Raw genomic sequence first — 22597 nt, 5'->3', positions numbered from 1 at the left:
TCTGACACTGCTACTGTTTCGCTTCTAGCACCGGGCAGGTGGGGGCGGGGTGAGCTCTGGGAGGGGAGGGAGGGGGCGGCTAGTCTCAGTGCCTAAGGCTCCGTCCTCTGCTCGGCAGTGCGGGCTTAAACCACCGTTTTCAGCCTTTTCCCCTCAGTCTATACTCCGAGTTCTCTGCCGTGAGCGTTGGGTTCAGCCGTGGTATATGCTGTCCCCTCAGCCCTGTGGAGCCCAGGCGGAGCCCTAGCAGTCCGAGTTCTTCCCTCACTCGCAGCTGCGGTAGTTTCGGGAAGCAGCGAGCTCAGAGCACTGAGCCAGGTCTGCGTCCTGCGCCCGCACGGCTCCGTCTCCGCGCACTTCTCCCTTTCCTCCTCCCTCCACTCGCGTGAATCTCCCACCTGTAGGTGATTTCAGTCGGTAGTGGGCCTCTTCGTCTTGCCTGTCTGCTGTGCAGGGAGTCCTTTGTGGAGTTTTTTTGTTCGATTCTTTGTAAATTCCAGGGGAGCTGTACTGAGGCTCACCTCACGCCGCCATTTTTCCGGAAGCTCCTATTATATATGGATTTTCAACTGCATGGGGTTGGGGCCCCACCACACCTGCGTTGTTCAAGAGTCAACTCTATAGTTATTTATAGCTATAAATTTCCCTTTAAACACTGTTTTTGCTTCATCCTATAAGTTTTGGTATGTTGTACCTTCAGTCTTGGTAATCAAAAAGTATTTTCAATTTCCTTTCTGATCCATTAATTACTTAGATCACTGGTATTCAATTTTTACATATTTGTGAATTTCCCAAATTTCTTTCCATTACTGATTTCTGATTTCATTCCATTAGGGTCAGGAAAGATACTTTGTATTATTTCTCTTCTTTTAAATTTATTGAAGTTTGTTTTTTGGCCTAATAAATGGCATATCCTGGTGGCTGTTTTATGTGCATTTTAGAAGAATGTGAATTGTGCTACTGTTATATGGAGTGTGCCATATATATGTCTGTTAGCTTTAATTGGCTGATAGTGTTTTTCAAATCTTCTGTTTCCTACGTAGTTACTCTATCCCTTATTGAAAGAGTGATAGTGAAGTCTCCATCTGTTATTGTTTAATTGTCTATGTTTCCTTTCAATTGACGGTTTTAACTTTATGTATTTTGGGCTCAGTTTTTGGATGCGTATATTTTTATAATTGTTGTAACATCTTTTTGATGGATTTACTCTTTTGTCATTATAAATATGTCTCTATCTCTAATAACATTTTTTTTTAATTTAAAGTCTATTTTGTTGGATATTAGTATAGCTTTCCTATGGTTGCTCTTTGCATGTAATATCTTCTTCCATCCTCTTAGTTTCAATATCTTTGTATCTTTCAATTTAATGTGTATGTCCTTAGACCGCATATAGTGGAGTGTGGTTTGATCTTTTTTTTCTTTTTTTTTTTTTTTTTCTTTTTAAATCTAGTCTGACAATCTCTGCTTTTTGTCTGGATTGCTTAGTTCTTTCACATTTAATGCTATTTCTTATAAGATTGAATATTTGTCTCCCATTTTTAATTTTGTTTTCTACATGTGTCATATTTTGGTCATCCATTTCTCTGCTGTTGTTTTGTAGTATGTGAATATTTTTTAATGTAACACTTTACTTTCTTTAATGATATTTTACACAATATTTTTAGAGTTTATTTCATTAGTTATTCCCTTAGGATTTATCACATACACCTGCACTTACCAGAATCTACATCAAGTTTATGTTAACTTAGTTTTAGAGATGTATAGACAGGTTACTCCTATGTAGGTTTATTCTTCCTACCCCCTTCTTGTGGTATTGTTATATGTTAATTTTTGTTATATATGTTAATATATTGTTAAATTGTGTTTGTCTTCATTTGTTACTGTGCATTTCAGTTATTGTTTGGTATTACAGTTACTGTTTGGTATTATGGTTTTCAAACGTAATCTGTTCCGGAAGTCTGAGTTCTGAAATGTTCAAAAACCGAGGTGTGGTTTCCCCATAGAAAGTAATGCAAAATGGATTAATCTGTTCCAGACCTTTAAAATCAACCCCTAAAACAGCAAATTTAGCATGAATTTTACTATCTAATGATACCATGGATCCATAAAATTTACGGCATATGTAAACCGAAATGTTTGTCAACAGTGATGCTCGAAAACTGAGGTACTACTGTATTTCGTTAGTCTAGTATAGCTTGACTCCCACTTACGTCTTTTATAGTTTTATTGGGAAATATAAAAATGCATCTGTGTTTGTTAGAAACCGAACATTGCACACATGTATTCATTGTTTTATACAGTTACTTTTTAAATCAGTCAAGAGAACTTTCTTTTGTGTATCTTGTAAGGTGGCTCTGCTAGCAACAAACATCTCTCAATTTTTGTTCATCTGGAAATATATTTGTTTGGCCTTTATCTTTGAAAGATCATTTTCCTGATTCTTCTCTGATAGTCCTTTTGTGTGAGTAGTTATAGTATATCAGCCCACTACCTTCTGCCCTTTACAGTTTCTAGTGAGGTATCTTACTGAAGATCCTTTGCCTCTCCACTTTGGAAATGTAAACTTCCCACTTCTGTGTGTGCTTTGGTGATTTACCATTCTACTTTTTTCTGGTAATTTCCCACCCCTACATAGTTTCCTGACATGTGTCCACAAATTAGTATCCAAGTAAAGATTGAAGGGACCCTTTTGTAGATCTCCATAGCTTGCTTGCACACTCTTGCGCTCTCTCTCTCTCTCTCTCTCGCTCTCGCTCTCGCTCTCGCTCTTGCTCTCTCTCTGTGTAGCTAATAAGCATGAACCTTTGTTAGAACTTAATGTTATTTAGGTTTGTGATTTAGGGGTTTAAGGAGAGTTCTTTTGAGCATCTGAAAATATTTTTGTTTTTCACCTCCCCAAAGAAGGGGTCAAGTGAGTATCGTTTCTGTGCCACTCTTAAATCTGAATCTTCCTTCACATTCAGAATCATCAGAGCCCATACAGGAAACCCACATCCTAAGTTATTTCTCATTTACAAGGTATTGCGCTATAGAACCAGAAGTGATCTTGAAGTTGGAACAAAAAGACCCAATGTTAGTAGAGGACAACTTTCTAAATGGGAGTTTTCGAGGTGAGTTTTAGAATACTGGTAAAAGGTATTATTCCTAGACAACTAAATCCAAAGTGGAATCTGTTCCACAATGGGCACCTTTCGAAGTTTAGATATTAGTAGTTACAATAAAATGTGGGTATTGTGAGTTTAACATAAAGGATAGAATGTAATTGTTTTCATTTTTTCAATTAGGCAACACAGTATATCATTAATATCTCATAACTCAAATAGTGAATTTATATTTAAGCAAGGTAAAGTTAAATTTTGGAAAATCTGTTTATTTATGAATGTAATGAATGTGGGACAGGGTTTTCCTGGAAATTATCCCTCGTTGTACATCAGAGAATTCACACAGAAGAGAAACCCTATCAATGTACTGAATGTGGTAAAAGTTACACCTGGAAAGCATGCCTTAGAGTACATCAGAGAACTCAGACAGGTGAGGAACACTATGAATGTAATGAATGTGGTAAAACTTATTGTGAGAAGTCAAGCCTTAGAGTACCTCATAGAACTCACACAGGGGAGAAACCCTATGAATGTCATGAGTGTGGAAAAGATTTCCACTGCATGTCACACCTTACAGAACATCAGAGAACTCACGCAGGGAAGAAACCATATGAATGTACTGAATGTGGGAAAACTTTCAGCTGCAAATCAGGCCTTGGAGTTTATCAGAGAACTCACACAGGGTCGAAACCTTATGAATGATATACATGTCATAAAACTTACATTGAGGAGTCAAGCCTTGTAGTACATCAGAGAACTCACACAGGGTATAAACCCTATGAATTTAATGAATGTGGGAAAGCTTTCAACCTCAAAGCAGTCCTTGGAAAACATGAGAGAACACACATAAGGGACACACCATATGAATGTAACGAAGTGGAAAAGCTTTCATCTCCATGTCACGTATCAGAGTACATCAGAGAACGCACACGGCAGAAACCTTATGAATGTAATGAATTGGAAAAGCTTTCATCTCCATGCCGCACTTCAGAAGTCATCAGAGAACTCACACGGGGGCGAAGACCTACAAATGTTCTGAATGCAGAAACACTTTCAACTCCATGTCACACCTCAGAAGACATCAGAGAACTTAGATGGGAGAAACCCTGCAAAGGTACTAAATGTGAAAAAACTTTCAGCCACAAAGCAGTTTTGGAAAATATCAGAGAACTCACACAGGTGAGAAACATTATGAATTTAATGAATGTGGTAAAACTTAATCGAGAAATCAAGCCTTGGGTACATCAGAGAAATCACAAAGGGTTAAAGTCTTACCAATGTAATGAATGTAGAAAAACTTTGAAGAAGAAGTCAAACCTTGGAAACACATCCGAACACTCACCACGGAAAAGAAACCCTATGAATCTAGAAGAGTTTCGTTTTCATATCATACCTCAAAGGACATCAGAGAATTTACTCAGGAAAAACCCTATGAATGTATGAAATTTGGGAACATTTTTGTTTGGAAATCAGTCCTCCTAATACGACAGAGACTGCAGGGAAGAAATACTACCAATGTAACTAAGGAAGAAAAGCTTTTGTTTGCAACTTAACTCTCAAAATTGAAGACAGTTCTCACAATGGAGTGTAGTGATTTACACAATTTCACCAATGACTGTCACCTATGAGAACATCAGAAAACTCAGAAAGGTGAAAAATCCTGTAAACTTGGTAATGTGGGAAAGTGTTCAGAGACTTGTCTGACGTGAAAAGCAAAGTGGAGGAAAAATTAGCGATTTTTGTTGTTGTTTTTTTGTATTCTATTATGTTCCATGGCTGGAACCCTGCAAGTTGAAAGACATTAACAGTGGGAGGGAAATGGTTTATTTCATATGCATGTGGAGAGTCTTAGATAAATCAAATGAAACTAAAGAGGGGATCAGACCTTCTGGCTTATATACCATTTGCAAACAAGTGATCAAAGGAATACTATTTCGAGCTTAAACAGGTGGTACATGGTGGGAAAGTATATAGACGGGGAAACCAATGGAAGATGAGTAGTATTTCATTAAGATTTGTTTATGCGGATATTAGTTGGTGTCATCTACAGCGATAAGAATTGCCTCCTTTGGATTATACCAGAGAGAGAATGGGGAACACTTTTATGAAGGGAGATTTCTACACTACCTTTCGGAAGGTGGAGACAGAGTGAAAGGGTTTTTCTATGTTTACTATTTTTCAGTGGCTTTCAGCTCAGAAGAATCCTTTTGCCAAAGTGGCATAATTTCAGGGTGGCATATTTTGATCTGATTGATCATACCAGGGAGAATCCGTATAAATGTGACAGAGGTGGGGAAATTTTTCACCAGAAGTCAAACCTCAGAGAGCATCAGTAAACTCACAGAGAATAAACATGAATGTAACAACTATGGAAAAACTTTCATCCGGACATTACCTAAGAAAGCGCTCACACATGAACAGCCCTGTAAATCTTACAAATTTGGAATGCTTTTAGCCCGAAATGACACTTTTGAGAACATCAGAGAACTCACAGGGGAGAAATCATAAAGATGAATGTATGGAAACTTACAAGTCAGGGTAAAGTAAAGATTGCAGAACTTAGAGAAGGTCCTCTCTAAATAGAAGAGAACTCTATTAGTCTGTTCAAGGCTGTTATAAAAAAATACCGTTAGACTCCTTGGCTTCAATAGCAAACATTTTTTCTCCCATTTCTTGAAAGTTGAGAGTCCAAGATCAAGGCACTGGCAGATTTGGTGTCTGGTGAGAATCCACTTCCTGGTTCACAGATGGCCATCATCTTCTGGTGTCCTCACAAAGACGAAGGTGTGGGGACAGAGCCCCGGAGAGCAGTTCCCAGGCTCTCGGCCTCACATAGACAGGTGCTGGTTCAGGTAGTAAATGGCCAACTGTGATTGCATGGCCATCAGCTGTGGCTAGTTGGCCATCAGCTGTAACCAGTGAGCCATTGGCCACTAATATAACTGCTGTGGCTATGCTAGCAGAAAAATGGGGGCTAGCAAGAAGATGGTGGCTGAGCTAGCAAGAGTGGATTGCAGCTAGCGAGTGAGGTTGGTTGGCAGAGACAAGTGGACAGCGGGTTGCGGACTGTGTGGCTCCTGTTTCCTATGTCTCCAAACCAGCCGCCAGCAAGAATATAGTGGTATGAGACCCCTATCTATGGGTCCGTGGGTGTTCCTTTTTGGCCTCACCATGTCCTGCATTCTTACGTGGGGAGTGGGACCAGAGACCCCGCAGGCCGCCCCGCTTGACAAATGGCACAGCAAGCAGGGTATGGAGCTGGCCAAAGCTCTCCGAGCAGTTTGTGCGTATGAACACTCAGTCTGAGGAAGACCAGGAGGAGCAGTTTCCAGACAGCTGGACCCCGTGGAGGAGTGGGAAAACGTGGACGGTTCCCCAACCAGCATAGGCCAAAGAAAGCAAAGGTCTTTGCTGCCCTGTGGGCTGGGAAGTTCTTGCTGAGACAGCCTGGATGCGGGACTTGTCCCAGGGGTAAGGCTTGCTGAGTCCTCGGTGGAAGATGCTAGTGAGGTCAAGGTCGTCCCTCAACCCCCGATTGGGGAGGACTTGGAGCCCTTGCTCTGCAGAGAGATCACACATTGTGAGGCTAAGGCACAGCCCTGGAGAGTGACTGCGGACTATGGGGAATGGGCTCCACCCCTAATTTAATGGACCGCTTGACTGTTTGTCTGGGAGCATACCACCATGTAGTGGAACTGGCAGATGTTTGCGTTTGTGCCTCGACCAGCCACCGTGGAGAATATGTCAGAAAGACTGGCTGTGCCCAGAAAGACTGGTGGTACCCTGAGAACCCTGGCTGAGCCCAAGAAGTCTGGCTGTGCCCAGAGAGTGGCAGTGCCCTGAGAGGCCCTGGCTGTGTCCAGAAAGTCTGGTTGTGCCCAGAGAGAGTGGCAGTGCCCTGAGAACCCTGGCTGAGTCCAGAAAGTCTGGTTGTGCCCAGAGAGAGCGGCAGTGCCCTGAGAGGCCCTGGCTGTGTCCAGAAAGTCTGGTTGTGCCCAGAGAGAGTGGCAGTGCCCTGAGAACCCTGGCTGTGTCCAGAAAGTCTGTTTGTGCCCAGAGAGAGTGGCCGTGCCCTGAGAGGCCCTGGCTGTGTCCAGAAAGTCTGGTTGTGCCCAGAGAGAGTGGCAGTGCCCTGCGAGCCCTGGTTGAGACCAGGAAGTCTGGCTGTGCCCAGAGAAGTGGCAGTGCCCTGAGAGGCCCTGGCTGTGTCCAGGGAGACTGGTGGTACCCTAAGAAGCCCAGGAAGTCTGGCTGTGCCCAGAAGGACTGGTGGTGCCCTGAGAAACCCTTGTTGTGCCCAGAGAGCCTGGCTTTGTTCAGGATATTGCATTCACCTCCAGGCTCCTAGTGCAGGGCCCCTCGCAGAAGACGCTTGCCACATAGATTGTGAGGCGAGACCCTGTAGGGGTGGAGTGTGGGGACAGAGCCCCGGAGAGCAGTTTCCAGGCTCTCGGCCTCACGTGGAGGGGTGCTGGCTCAGGTAGTAAATGGCCATCAACGGTGATTGGATGGCCATCGTCTGTGGCTAGTTGGCCGTCAGCTGTAACCAGTGAGCCATTGGCCACTAATATAACTGCTGTGGCTATGCTAGCAGAAAAATGGGGGCTAGCAAGAAGATGGTGGCTGAGCTAGCAAGAGCAGATTGCAGCTAGCGAGTGAGGTTGGTTGGCAGAGACAAGTGGACAGCGGGTTGCGGATTGTGTGGCTCCTGTTTCCTGTTTCTCCAACCCAGCCGCCAGCGAGAATATAGTGGTGTGACTCCCCTTTCTATGGCTCCGTGGGTGTTCCTTTTTGGCCTCACCATGTTCTGCGTTCTTATGTGGGAAGCGGGACCAGAGACCCAGCAGGCCACCCCGCGTGACAGAAGGGGAAAGGGAACTTGTCAGGGCCTCTTTAATAAGGACTCTGTCCTAATGACTTCATCACCTTCAAAGGTCTCCACCTCCATATCCCAGCACCTTTGGGATTAGATTTCAACAGATGAATTCGGGGAGGACAGAAACATTCAGTTTGAGTCCTTTCAGAGCTTACACTGGAAGGAAACCCTTGAAATGTATATAGACAGTGTTTCAACCACTAAGGATAAGTTTAGTGGACATCAGAAAATTCTCTGGGGAAAGAAACATTGTGAACGTAATGAATATACCATGTTTCCCAGAAAATAAGAACACCTGGATCATCAGCTCTAATGCGTCTTTTGGAACAAAAAATAATATAAGACCCAGTCTTATATAATGTAATATAAGACCTCATCTTATATTAATTTTTACTCCAAAGGATACATCAGAGCTGATGGTCTGGCTAGGTCTTATTTTTGGGGAAACATGGTAGCAAATATTCTGTAGGAACTCAACCGTCAGCACTTCTACTGTGGAAAATACTGACTGTGTAGTGAAAAAATGAAAGCTTTCTGTCAAAGATTGAATCTCTTGGAGTACAGAATTCATACAATGAAGAAAATGAAACATGTGATAAATGTGTGATAACTTCAAGCTAACGTCACCCTTTCAGTACAGCAGAAAATGTGTAGTGCCCTAGAGACATCATAATATATCGACCAGATGAAAGAAATCTTACGAAGGTAATGGATGGATTTGGGAAATCCTGCTAGCAGTCCATCCAAAATTAATATATATAAATAACAAATCTAACAAAAAGAGACCCCTATCCCATATACTACATGCTCACCTATAACCATTTACTTTTGACCTTAGGCCCACAACTAGTCTAAATATCCCAAGCACTCTGTCATCCTAAAGCGGTAATGTCACCAATTTTTAGGTAGTGAAATATGACTGTCAATGCTAAAACAAGTCCTATGAAGACATTATCATCCTATGTATCCTCTGCTGTTCCTTCTCTTACAGTGATGATGGAAGAGTAGCACATGGAAGGAGTCAGGGTTCAAGAATTACTATGTGGAACAGTTTCCTCCTCTGACATTGTGACTTGTGCAAGGAAGAAAGAACTTGTTCTCTGCTGAGCTGTTACAGGTTTGGATCTACCTGTTACTGACCTGTCTTAGACATCCCTCAGCTCTCACAAGTTATGACTGTGACCTCAGTGAAAAGTGACAAGTGGATATGTGTCAGAAGAGTCACATGGAGAGAACCCCTGACAACATCCTAAATGATCAGTCGCTATTAAACATAGCTCTTCTCTATTATTATTCATGTAAATAACAGGATTTGTTCGATGTTTTCTTATAATTACATTTAGGTTATGTACTTTTTGTAGCAACACAAAAGAAATATTGACGATTTCTCCATACATCATACCAGGACACACATACTGTTAATTGGTCCCATGCATAGCGATACTAAATTGAGTTATTTGGTTAATGTGGTATCTTTCATGTGTCTTCACACAAAAGTCATTAAGTATCTCAGAAGACACTCTCAGGCTATATAGTCTGTATGTTGTAATCCTTAAGATTCACAAATTTTAGCATTTACTTCTGGTCATTTCCCAAATCAACTTTTACCATAGTTGCAAACTCATGTTACGTTTCCCAGTATTCCTCCTGTCCTCATCATGGTATGAAACAGTTTTCCTTTTTCCAGAAATTTTAATTTCTGTTTGCATGTACTCAGATTCTTGCTTAATACAGTAGGTTATAATTCTTAATTAGTGTTATTTATTTTGTTTTGATGGTCAAATCATCTGAGATAAAGCTGCTGTGCATTCAGATTGGCTCATGTGTCCAGTATTAATTTTTCTGATGCCTTTTTGCTTTTACCAAAGCATCCTTCTATTTGTGTGATCATGAGAATGTTTAATCTGCCATTGTAAAGGTTTTCATTATAGAGCAAATCCTTTATTCGTATTTTGGAAAAAGTTAAGTGTTTCCCAAAATATTTAGAATATTATGCTCCCTTAAATAAAGATTTAAAAATTCTGGTTGGAATAGCATTTCATTTCATCTCAGTCAGGTATCCACAAGGTAGAACTGACTTAACCAACTGGCCAGGATCCATTCCTGGAAAAATCCATAGGCAGAGTCCTAGTGACATAGAACCCAGGCCTTTCCCGCTTTACCTCTTTGCTGGCATGTGTCCAGAGGACACTCCCCAACACCGCATCCTCCACGATAGAATGTAACCTGAGCCCTGAACATGAATGTTCCTCTCTCCTGCCTGCCTTATGGATCTGCACGGGAGACAATGAGGCCCTTTTATTATGAGCTTGATGCTTTGGTGGGCCTCTTTATAGGGTATTGATGAACTCTGGGGAGAGGTTTTGAGGAATTTGTTTGAGTCTAGATAGGGGGTAGTCTGTGGATCCTGTCGAGAGCCATTGGAGATTTTGTCCAGAAGTGGGGTGCCCCAGGAGGCATCTAGAGAGACCCCTGGTTGGTCAGTGTCTTTGAGGGAAAGCCACATGGACACCTGCATAGTGGCAGGGTCGTGCCTGGCAGGGCATTCTAACAGTGACACTGGGGTCTGTGTCCCAACACCGTGACTTGATGACAAATAGGAAACTGGGACGTAGTCACCATGGCTTCGCAGGAGAAAACACATGCAAAGCACAAGAGCTCTTTAATCATTAAGCGTAAGGAGAGTCAAGATGTAAACCTTGTACCCTGCCTGGAGATGTTGGGCAGTTCCTGTGAATTCCATCTGGGAGTCTGTGAAAGCCCCTAGGAGACTGAGCAATATTCATCACAAAATGAGTTAAATGAGTTAATTTAACTTAATAAAAAGGGTGTGAAATTTTATCTTGTCCCTTGGCTCAGGAATTTGGAAGCTTGCTGCTGTGACACACTCACACACATACAAACATACACACGTTTCTATGTATTATGTAACCTAAAGATGAGAGAGGAGCTGTGAGAAAATTGTCCAGTTGATTCCAACATTTCTTCTATCCCATCTCCTTGTCCCTCTTCCAATAAACCTGGACACATGCATGGCCTTAAAGTTTTTATCGAAGAATTATTGGGATAATTCTTTGAATTGTTTCCAAAATCTATTTGTAAACTATTAACCTAAAAGTAAAAGACCAAAGTGGGAGTCAACAAGCATTTATTTGAGATCCAAATGAATAGCTGTTCGTGAAGCACTGATTTAGGTAGAAACACAATAGGATTTCCATTAGGAGGAAAAGCAAGGGGTATTGGTGACAAAGGGAAGGGGAACAATTCCATGAATTGAAGGAAGGAATTTCCATATGTGTCCACAGCCCACATTGTGATGGAAATTCTAAAGCATTTTAAATTTTCAGTCCATAATGATGCTAATTCTAAAGAATATTTAAAAATGCCAGCCAGTAGTCATCACATCTGCTTTCTTATAATGCTGAAATGCTGCTTTAGGCCCAGTTGCTTTGCCCAGTTTTAACATTCCAAAGGTTTGAGGTGTCAGACATGCAAGGTACTTCCTCTGGGATTGCAGCTCTGACTCCATTTTAAAGTGACTCCCTTGTTACTTTTTATACTTCTCCCCTTTGAGTGACGTCTTTTCCTGAAAGTTACTGATCAATCATGGGAGAGCAACACTGGTCATTTATTAAAAGCATCATTGTTCTCTCGTTGCCAGGAAGACCCCTTCCCAGTGTATCCCGTGCTACACAGAAGTGAACTCGTTTTTGTTTTTCCTTGGGAGCCTTGGGCCACACTTGAGCAATTGCCCCAAAACACAGGAAGTCTTTGCCATTATGTTTCTTTAAGGACAAATATCTGTCTTTTCTTGAGGTTTTTCTTATGAAGTCTCAGAGGCCTTAGTGATCATCTCAAAACGTTGTGCGACCATTGTCAGAGTGGTGTGTTTATAAGATTGACCTATGCAAAACAAACTTTTAGAGCAGAAAAAGTTTATGTAATAAGAAACCAATAAGTCCAATTTGAAGAATAGACCTGATCTATGAGGCAATACCTGAGGGCAGTCAGTTGAAGGTACTAAAGAGCCATGAAGTGTCAGTGCGCGCTGTATTTAATCTCTTGGCTTGTGCCCATATTTTACCTACTCGCGTCTCTTGAACCAGAGGTGTTTTATCGAAGTATAGGAGTAGGTCTATACTAGAGCAACCCTACCTTGTGTAGCTAGATGGTAAAGAGCAATTCTGCTGTCGAATATAAGTTATGCAAGGGAATTGATGCATTTTTCCTTGAGGGTAGTACGATGGTGGTAGCTCCAGCAATTCCCCTATGGTTTTTGAGAAGTTTCTGTTAATACATACAGTGCAATACCTTCCCAAGGAAACCGTACTCTTCCACATCCCATACCATTGCTGGACCTTGATATGTGTGTCACCAGTTCCATGTTTTGCCCTGCAGTGTCAGTTTAAAGATGATGCCCCATGTTGAGTACTACCAGGGATGCCACAAAAAGGATACTAGGGGACACTTTGCTCAGCGTTGCTCAAGCAGTAGTTCCCCGCAATCAGAAGTGTCATGACGTTGATGGAACCACTTTGAGCACCTCTTGCAATTGCAGAAGTCAAACACGAGTTGTATTCATCTTTTGTTATCGGTACATATTAGGCATTATAATTTCAATAGTCTTTTCCTTTCTTAAAATGCGTGTACATGTTTTTGGTGCCCTCTGTATTTCCACTCCGATATTAAGGGAAAAAAGGAAACGATAACATTTTAGTGAGTGTTTGACCTCTCATATTATTTGTAGGATAGGAAGGAACTAAAAAGTAAGTGATGAGTCAGAAAAAGAGCTAATGAGAACAAGTGTAGGAGCTTACAGGAATATTAACTGATGAGTCAGAAACATTAGCTGATAAGTCAGAAAAAGTTCATGAAAATGAATCTCGGAGATAGCAAAATAGGTTTAAAAATTAACTACTTCTCTTCTGCTTTCTCATTAAACATTACCCTTGCGGACTGACAAACACCTGGACAATTTTTGGAGGAAACCAACTGTGACAATATTTTTCAGAAGGGGCCAGCCACAACTCTGAACAACTGCAAGATAACTGGCCCCTGCGTAGCATAAAAGAAATGTAGAACCCCTACATTCCCTCACCTGGGGGCAGCCGTCTCCTTTAGACACTGCCATGGGCATTCTCTCTCTGCCCAAACTTCATAAAACTTTCTTTGCTTTCCTACTTTTCTGAGTCTTGTGAATCCTTTCACCTTCTGCAAACGACCAGGGGTTAATTCCACGCCAATACATTTTGTTGCCAAACCCAATAGTTGGACTCTACCCTTTTTTCCCCACCTCCAGAGCCTTTGTCCCCCTCCCTTGAGGGTTGGAAAATGAAATTTCTCTGCCTGGTCTATCTGGTGGAATCCAAAGTCCAACCTCTCTGATGGTTGGGGAATCCCATTGCCAAGCCTTGTGTGAGGCTACTTTCTATTCCTCGGGATCGACAAGTCTTGGCCGCACTCTTACTGGATATGGGATGGATACATAAATTCCTCCCAGACGTTCACCAGTTTATTAAGTTTTCTGTGACAGAATAATCTGGTAGCAATCTACCACTAGGTCCCACCTGGGGCAAGACACCACAAGACCCACTCATCAGACATACACACAATTCAAAGGCACACAGACTCCCTTTCGTTTGACCACTCCCTGTAGTTGTTTTTGCTTCCTCACTCCCCATTCTTGTTTTGCTTCTCTGGACCTTCATTGCCACCTCCATGGATCAACAAAAGACCGTTGGTCGGTAGGTGATGTGCCTTGTGATGGCTGTGGGGTCCCAGGAATTCCACCAACCCGGTCCACGACCCTCTACCCTAGGTGTTGCAGGGACGCCCTTACAACTAATGGTCATTTCTTTCTCCGGAGTATGTGGTAAAAACTGATAATTCCACAACTCCTGAGACAGACACTCCGTTGGAGAAACTTGGGGACGTCCCTCGGTCTCCTAGTCCGGCCATAATGAGACCACCACACCTAGCATCATGGGCAGCTCCTCCTCTGTCCCTCTCGTCTCCCCCCTTGGCTGTCTTCTCAAAAATTGGACGAAATTTGACCTCTCCTCTCTCAAAAAGAACAAAGAGCTTTTCTTTTGCAATACCGCCTGGCCTCTATATAAACTAGACGATCAGGAGGTCAGGCCGACTAATGGCACTTAGACTGTAATAGTCACGCAACTAGATGTTTTCTGTAGGCGCCTTCACAGATGGTCCGAGGCTCCATATGTCTAAGCCTTTATGGCTCTGAGCCAGTACCCAGACCTCCAGAAACACTTCCACATGTGTCCTATGAAAATTCCTCATTCTCCCCCTCCGAATGTTTTATATGACGCCTTTTTATTCCAGGTCCCTCCTAGAGCTCCTCGAAACTCACCTCCTACCTCTTCTACCTATCCTTCCTCAAACCTGCTCTGCCCCTTCCACCTCTTCTCCTGCTCCCCTTCTCTATTCTGCCCCAGCGCCCATTCCTGCAGGCACCACACATAGTGGAGCTCATTTTAAGGCAGACTCCATTTTGCCCCTCCGGGATGTCACAGAGAGGCCGATACAATTCGGGTTCATGTCCCTTTCCGTATGGCAGATCTAGCTCAGAGACAAAATTACGGACCTATTCTGAAGACCCTTGTAAGTTCATTAAGGAATTCCAGAGCCTAACTATAGCCTTTGATCTTACTTGGCAGGTCATTGCATGGTTTTAACCACCTGCTGCTCCTTAGGGAAAAAAAAGCTATATCTGTGCTCTTTCCCAAAGACACGCAGACACAGAATAGCTAGCTAGTGGGAATCTAGCATAACACAGGTTTGGGCCTAAGGCTATTCCCAATCATAATCTAGATTAGAATTATAAACCTGGCCAACAGGGCGGGATTAGACCAGACCATATGGTCACCTGTGTTCTCAAGGGCGTAAAAAATGGCATGAAACCAGTTAACCCTTAGAAACTGAGGGAAATTACTCAAGGATTGAATGAAAACCGGGTCTTCTTTCAATCCAATTTAGCTAACGCCCTCTGAAAATATACTAACCTAGATCCATCTAGCTGCGAGGGCTATTCTCGCCTTGCATTGTTTTGGCCAATCAGCTCTCTAGATAGACATCAGAAGGAAGCTTCAGAAATTAGAGCTGGGTCCGCAGACTCCGCTCCCAGTCCTCTTAGGTACAGCCTTTCAGATCTTTAATAGGGATGAAGTGGAAAGGGAGCCTAGGGTACGGAGGGACAAGAAAAAAGGTCAGACAAAGGCTAAATTAATGGCTGCTACCCTTGCCAGCGCCCTGCCCTCACAGACTGAACGAGATTTGGGCCCACGAGGAGGGACCCCACCGAAGAAAGTCCCAAACACCTGCTACAACTATCATCAGGAATGTCACTGAAGTCAGGCTAGGCCTCACCTAGCCAGGAGGGCCCCTTCAGGCCCTTGTCCCCTTTGCAAAAAGGAAGGACACTGTGTCATGCGGGAGACCCTGCTGGGTCTCTGCTCCCGCTCCCCATACAAGAACGCAGGATATGGTGAGGCCAAAAAGGAACACCCACGGAGCCATAGGTAGGGGAGTCATACCACTATATTCTCTCTGGCGGCACTATACTCTCACTGGAGGCTGGATCCACACTGTTCGCAACCCGCCATCCACGCTTGCCAGCCCAGCCGCCATCTTCATGCCAGCCCCCATTCTTTCTCTCTCTCCCTCTCCTCGGCTCTCCTTCGTAGCCGCAGCAGTTATATTAGTGGCCAATGGCTCACTGGTTACAGCTGATGGCCAACTAGCCACAGCTGATGGCCATGCAATCACAGTTGGCCATTTACTACCTGAGCCAGCACCTGTCTATGTGAGGCCGAGAGCCTGGAAACTACTTTCTGGGGCTCTGCCCCCACACTCCACCCCTACAGGCTCTCGCCTCACCATCTACGCGACAAGCGTCTTCCGCGAGGGGCCCTGTGCGAGGAGCCTGAAGGTGAATGCAATATCCTGGACACAGCCAGGCTCTCTGGGCACAGCCAGGGTTTCTCAGGGCACCACCAGTACTTCTGGGCACGGCCAGACTTTCTGGACTTCTTAGGGTACCACCTGTCTTCCCGGACACAGCCAGGGTTTCTCAGGGCACCACCAGTACTTCTGGGCACGGCCAGACTTCCTGGACTTCTTAGGGTACCACTAGTTTCCCCGGGCACAGCTAGGATTTCTCAGGGCACTGCCACTCTCTCTGGGAACAGCCCGACTTCCTGGGCACAGCCAGGGCATCTTCAGGGCACAGCCAGACTTCCTGGACTCAGCCAGGGCTCTCAGGGCACTGCCACTCTCTCGGGGATACAGCCCGACTTCCTGGGCACAGCCAGGGCATCTTCAGGGCACAGCCAGACTTCCTGGACTCAGCCAGGGCTCTCAGGGCACTGCTACTCTCTCTCTGGGATACAGCCCGACTTCCTGGGCACAGCCAGGGCATCTTCAGGGCACAGCCAGACTTCCTGGACTCAGCCAGGGCTCTCAGGGCACTGCCACTCTCTCTGTGCCTCTCAGGGTACCCTGCTGGAACAACAGCGACTCACAATCAAGGTGCTTACATATTCTCAATGGCGGCCAGTCAAGACACAAAAGCAAATATCCCCCAGTTCCACTAACAACAGTTCCCAAACAAACAGTCAAGCGGTCCATTAAATTAGGGATGGAAGGCAATTCCCCATAGTACATAGTCATTTCTCCAGGGCTGTCCTGGGGTGAAGGACGACCTTGACCTCACCCTTATCTCCCACGGAGGACTCAGCAAGCCTTTCCTCCTGGGACAAGTCCCACATCCGGGCTGCCTGAGCAGGAACTTCCCGGCCCACAGGGCTGCAACGACCTTCGCTTTCTCTGGCCTGTGCTGGTTGGGGAACCATCCACATCTTTCCACCTCTCCACGGGACTCCATCTCTCCAGCAGCTGCATGGCTTTTCCTGTGCTGGTGGGAGAACCGTCCACATCCTCCCACCCCTCCACGGGGGTCCAGCTCTCCGGCAGCTGCTACTCCTGGTCTTCCTCAGACTCAGTGTTCATATGCACAAACTGCTCCACCATCCTTTGGAGAGCTTTGGCCGGCACCGTACCCTGCTCGCTGCGCCATTTGTCATGCAGGGAGGCCTGAGGGGTCTCTGCTCCCGCTCCCCATACAAGAACGCAGGATATGGTGAGGCCAAAAAGGAACACCCACGGAGCCATAGGTAGGGGAGTCATACCACTATATTCTCTCTGGCGGCACTATACTCTCACTGGAGGCTGGATCCACACTGTTCGCAACCCGCCATCCACGCTTGCCAGCCCAGCCGCCATCTTCTTGCTAGCCCCCATTCTTTCTCTCTCTCCCTCTCCTCGGCTCTCCTTCGTAGCCGCAGCAGTTATATTAGTGGCCAATGGCTCACTGGTTACAGCTGATGGCCAACTAGCCACAGCTGATGGCCATGCAATCACAGTTGATGGCCATTTACTACCTGAACCAGCACCTGTCTATGTGAGGCCGAGAGCCTGGAAACTACTTTCTGGGGCTCTGCCCCCACACACTGGAAGGACTGCCCCCTCTCCCTTTGAGGAAGGAGGCTGTCTCGAGTCATAAAATGCCAAAGGGGTGGCTCCTCCAACTAGCTGTCAATGTCTGTCATCAGGAACTATGAGCCAGACAACTGTCACCTCGACTAATGGGCCCCAGGACTCATCCTGCCCTCGCTGCTCAACATCTCAGAGGCTGAGTCCAGGGTAATGCTTGCCATGGAAGATAAGAATGTTATGTTCTTGCTCCAGGAACCGCATTCTCTGTTCTAATTCATGACCTCCGCCCTACACTTCCGTCCTGCCTCCTCCCAACAGGTAGTGAAGGCCATCCCACCACATGCAGAGAGACCCTACATTTACCTTGTTGCTTTGCGTCCCTTGCTTTTACACATAGCTTTCTAATTATGCCCCACTGCCCCATACCCCTTTTAGGATGAGATATTATGCAGAAGCTACAAGCTCCCCTCCACATCTCTGCTTAGCCTACTCTAATAGCTGCTCAGTTGGTCGGGAACATTCACTATTGGCTTTCTAGCGTGATGTTCACTTATCTGATGTAGTTAAGCCCCTACCAGTCCCCATAATGGCCACTATATTGGAAACACCCTGAGCCAAATGAGCGATCCGGCTCATTCCCCTTCTCGTAGGTTTGGTTGTTGCAGCGGAGTTACAACTGAAACTGCCTGACTACTGGTTCCAAAGCCGATCATGAGTCATCAGTGGAAATCACTGAAGGTGGAGGATGGCTGGCCACAGTCCTAAGTCAGTTACACGTCCGGGTTAATTATATTTACACTTAAGAGTAACCCAGTGCACATTCAAGTTTTCCCAATTATAACCAGTCTTTTGCAGCTGTTGCTTATTTAATCGGGATTGTTTTACGAGGACCACACCTGGTATTGGCGGTAAACTTCAAGTTTAACCCCTAACGTTTTCGGTTTTTCATAAAACACTGCAGAAGAGATGGTTATACCAACATTTTACACCAAATTAAGAAGGGGAAACATTGCTAACGCAGGAAAAGGAGTGGGAGCGGTGTTTTATGGGAAATGTAGTCTTTATGGAACTGGCGGCCGCCCAGGACCCTGGGAACGAGTCTTCCGGCCTCTGTCGGCCTCCGTGCAGCTCTAGTCCCGCCTCCAGGCTTCCGCACGGACCTTGGTCACGCGGAGCGCACCTGGTAGAGCTGGTCTGCCTCGTGGGCATGGTGGTTCGCGTGTAAAGGTAGAGCGCGGGGGTGAAGGGGAATCTGGGCGACCTGGGCCCAGCTTGAAGCGCGTGGGGACTTGTGTCTGTGGAGGAGGGGACGGGAGGTCACGGGAATCCCCCCGGCGGGATCTTCAGTGCAGAGCCCGCGGGTACCTGTTGGGGGGACCCCTGCCTTTCGGTTCCCGTGGCGCAGATGGGACTGAGCCCGGTCAGGAGCAGGTCCCTGTGCGGGACGGGGTGCAGGGACCTTGTGCGCGGCCCGGCAGCCGCTGGTCGGGAGAAAATCCGGTTTCAGCGGCAGGAGGGGAAAGTGCGGTTATAATGAGACGGTGAGAGCCAGAAAGCGCAGGCGGTGAGTCTGCGTGAGAGACGAGCTCTGGGGCTAAAACTATCGGGTAAAGTCCAGCTCTGTCACCTGTAGGCAGGGCCGACAGAAGGAACCTGCCTCAGTCCGATTTCTCATTGAAAAATAATTGCGTTTTGAGAGAGAAGTTCTCGCTTATAAAGCAACTAGCCAACTGAGTAAATGGCGACTACGATTATATTCAGAAGGTACTTAGGTCTTTCTCTTCACTGGGTGGCTTTTGTAAGCCTCACATCCAGTATATGAGGTAGGCATAACCATCCGCATTAGAATAAAAGAAAGCAACCGAGGCCGAGGTTGGTGGAGCGTATTGCTCAGCTCACAAGCTCGGGATGATGGAGCTCCGAATTAGGAGCAGATGTGCTTTAAATCTCAGGATATATCTAAATGCCACACCTACCTAAAACCATCATTACACCGTTCACAGCACTTAAGAGAGTGACCTATGCTTACAGACGTGTGGGTAAAACTGGAAGTGAATGTGAATGGACTCTCAGCACTGTCAGGTGTATTCCGGAATTTCTGGTCTCATCAGAATCCTGAGGTCAGACAGAGGCTCCTAGCTCTTCCTGCACTGGCAGGTAGTCTGTGTTTTAAGTCTGAAATTTTAGGCATTCCAAGAGTGTCAGGTTTGTGACCCTAATGTGAATTTATTTCCCAGAGCCAGGTCCCAGATTTTGGGAAGCACTTACTTTAGAACAAAGCAGCTCCTGTGATGTAGGAATCGGGAGGGCTTCAGGAACAGGATTGTTCCCTGGAAGAGAACAGCCCTGTTCTTACTCTCCTCACCAGAGCTTCAGAGCTGAGGCAAAAGAACACAGCAAACAGCATGTCCTATATTTGCACAGTCAGAAGTTCTTGATCCCTTGGGCCAGATTTGGAGATACTATGTGTTGCAACCACCACACTGGTGTGACAGTGGAGAATTGGCGTCACCCTTGAGAGAGGGGTGAGCTGGGGTGGCTCTGGTATGCTGTCTAGGGAAGGTCATTTTGTGGGAGACCTTGTGAGGGTGAGGTCTGGGGTAAGGGGCAACCAGACCCACGATGGAAATTCTGTCCCCAGTGTTGCTTGGTGGCCCCCTGTATTTCACGCTTTACAACACTGTGCTGCTCTCACATGTGCCCATGTGACATTATTGACTTGTCCTGACCTCAGAGAATCCTAAAACGATGGTTCATGAAGGGTTTCCATGCTGATGTCCTTATGACTCTTGAAAGCTTTAAAGAAATTGGACCAGGGGGTTTCAGTGACATATCAAGGGCCAGGCAGTTTATGACAGAACCAGGAGGAAAACAACTGCCGTTCACTTTCTCACAGGTAAGTCAGCAAAAATATCTTACGAAAAGGACCATTTGAGAAAATATGATCCAGTTAAAACTAAACTGAAATATTCTTGCCCTCAAACCCTCTATACTCCTTTTACTGGGCTTTCTGAGGATTTTCTCCTTGGAGATGTAAACAGTGTTAATTGGAAAAGTTAAATGATGCAGCCTGAGTATTTTATGTAAATATTAGTGAAAGAGCAGTGCCTTATCCTGTACGTACTTTAATGTAACTAAGTTGTTTATGTTAATCATTCAGAAAATCAAGTACATTGTTTTTTAACCAGAGAGAAGTTGAGTCAGTGAAAAACTGTACGGTTTAGTCGAGGTGTCCACTTCCCGTCTCATGTGGACAGATGGTGCTACCCCTGCACGGTCCTTCTTTGGCCTCCCAGTCGAACCTCCCCAGTTCTCTACAGTCTCCCCAGAGCAGCAGAATGAACACATCTCAGGTGAGCACTTTGTTCATTTCCCACTTTGCATTGTGATGGATTTATGAGGTTCATAAGTGTCCATATATTCAATGCAAAAGAGAAGTAGAAATAAAGCCAGTCTTGAGAGAAAATACACAGTTTTAGCATTAGCTCTGATGTTTGCAGTGGCTCTTGGTAGATAATCTTTGATTCGTATATTCCATGTAATTGCTGCTTTGTTTAGATTTTAGTTTAGTCATGAATGTACTTTGAATTATATTAAATATTTTTCCTGTATCCATTAAAATAAAGCTATAGTTAACGTATACATATCGTGAGCAGCAAATGAATGTTCCAATATTAATTCATGGTTGATTTCCTGTATATACACCCTACTTGCTGATGAGTTGGCTGGGATATTTCTGCTTGTACTTATAAATGAGTATCTGTATCACAGTTAAGCGAGCGTATCATTTCCTTTTCCCGTGTTTCCATCCAATTTTGGTGATATGTTTATATTAGCCTCATAAAAAGAATGTGACTCTCACCTTTTTTTTGTTTCCTTTGTGTAATGTTTTTTCCCCTGTATTTTATTCCATGCCAATTGCATGTTGTTTGCAGGGGATTGATGTGTGAAGATTTTGAGTACCAAATATGTTTATTAAAGATCATAGGTGTCTCCTGTGTTTTTCTCTCACCATGGAGTTTTCAAAGAGCAGAAGCATTTAATCAGGTTTTCAAAATTTTAGTCTTTTCCTTTTGTTAGTTATGCTTTTTTGGTCATATATAAAAAAATCTTCCTAAGTCAAGGTCACGATGATGTTTTGTCCTGTTTTTGTAAGTTTTATAATTACAGTTTGTGATCTTTAGCATTAACTTTTATGGTGCAAGGTATAGATCAAGATTGTTTACTTTTGCTTATGCATGTTTGATATTCCAGCAACATTTGCTGCAATGAATATAAATACCTTCTCCACGGAATTGCTTTGACACCTTTGTGGGGAATCGTTTGATTTTATATTATTTGTGGTTCTGTTTCTCGAGTCATTATTCTCTTCTGTTGATGTGTGTCAGTCCTTTTGCTAATACTATACTCCCTTGATTACTGTTGCTTTCATGTAAGTCTTGAAATTGGTGTTGTGCATTTCCCCAACTTGTGCTTTTTCATAATTGTATTGGATAGTGTAAATCCTTTACCTCTTCCTAAAAGTTTTAGAATATACCTTTGTATCTTCAAAATGTGCTCTAATTCTGCGTGTGGTTGCAGTGACGCTATACCTCAGTTTTAGACCTCCCTTTTATGTTCCAAAGTCATGCATCCAACAGCGCAGTGTATAGTTCCATCTCTATGTTGATAGATCTCTTAATTGTAAATGAAGAACATCTTCCTCACTGTGACCCTCTGCCCATCCCCTTCCTTTAGTTCTTCTACCTCAGCTCACGGGTGATGTAGAGAAACCCAGTAGTCTTCCCTTCTGTGTGTCTCCTTTGCTACTTACACAGAATATGTTACTTCTGATGCTTCTGGTCACCAAGTGTGTGGGTTTTGTTCCCCCCCAAGTAAGTGTCTGCAACACCAGCCAAACATGTTACAGTTTAATTCGTCTGATACCATCTGCCTGGAGATAGCATGAGATCCCACAGTAAAGGGCTCAGTTCTACCGCACTGCTCCCACCCCACTGCAGGTACCAACTGCATTTCCCAGTTGTCACCTGTGCTTCTGACCTTGGGCTATACATCTGAGGTTCCCAGGACCCCCTCCTTGCGTTTGATTAATTTGCTAGAGCAGCTC

The 22597-nt window shown here is 44.6% G+C and overlaps 2 protein-coding genes across 2 annotated transcripts in view; both read left to right on the top strand.

The window, feature by feature from the left end:
- LOC148755038 (uncharacterized) overlaps positions 1-19035 on the top strand; it is a 67163-nt gene extending 48128 nt beyond the window's left edge. Inside the window, 2 exon segments of the mRNA XM_088793424.1 lie at positions 3430-4280; positions 18718-19035. Of these exon segments, the coding sequence (XP_088649550.1) occupies positions 3430-4280; positions 18718-19035 (1169 nt within the window).
- The window catches only part of LOC148755036 (uncharacterized), a 32127-nt gene continuing 28131 nt past the window's right edge, over positions 18602-22597 (top strand). The window contains 2 exon segments of the mRNA XM_088793144.1: positions 18602-18717; positions 20748-20843. Of these exon segments, the coding sequence (XP_088649270.1) occupies positions 20748-20843 (96 nt within the window). The 5' untranslated portion in view covers positions 18602-18717.

Source organism: Rhinolophus sinicus, chromosome 16 (genome assembly GCF_057876585.1).
Source record: "Rhinolophus sinicus isolate RSI-liver-muscle chromosome 16, RSI-T2T, whole genome shotgun sequence".
In the NCBI taxonomy this organism is placed as follows: domain Eukaryota; kingdom Metazoa; phylum Chordata; class Mammalia; order Chiroptera; family Rhinolophidae; genus Rhinolophus; species Rhinolophus sinicus.
Note: the sequence above shows the minus strand (reverse complement) of the source record. Positions and strands in the feature narration are given on the sequence as shown.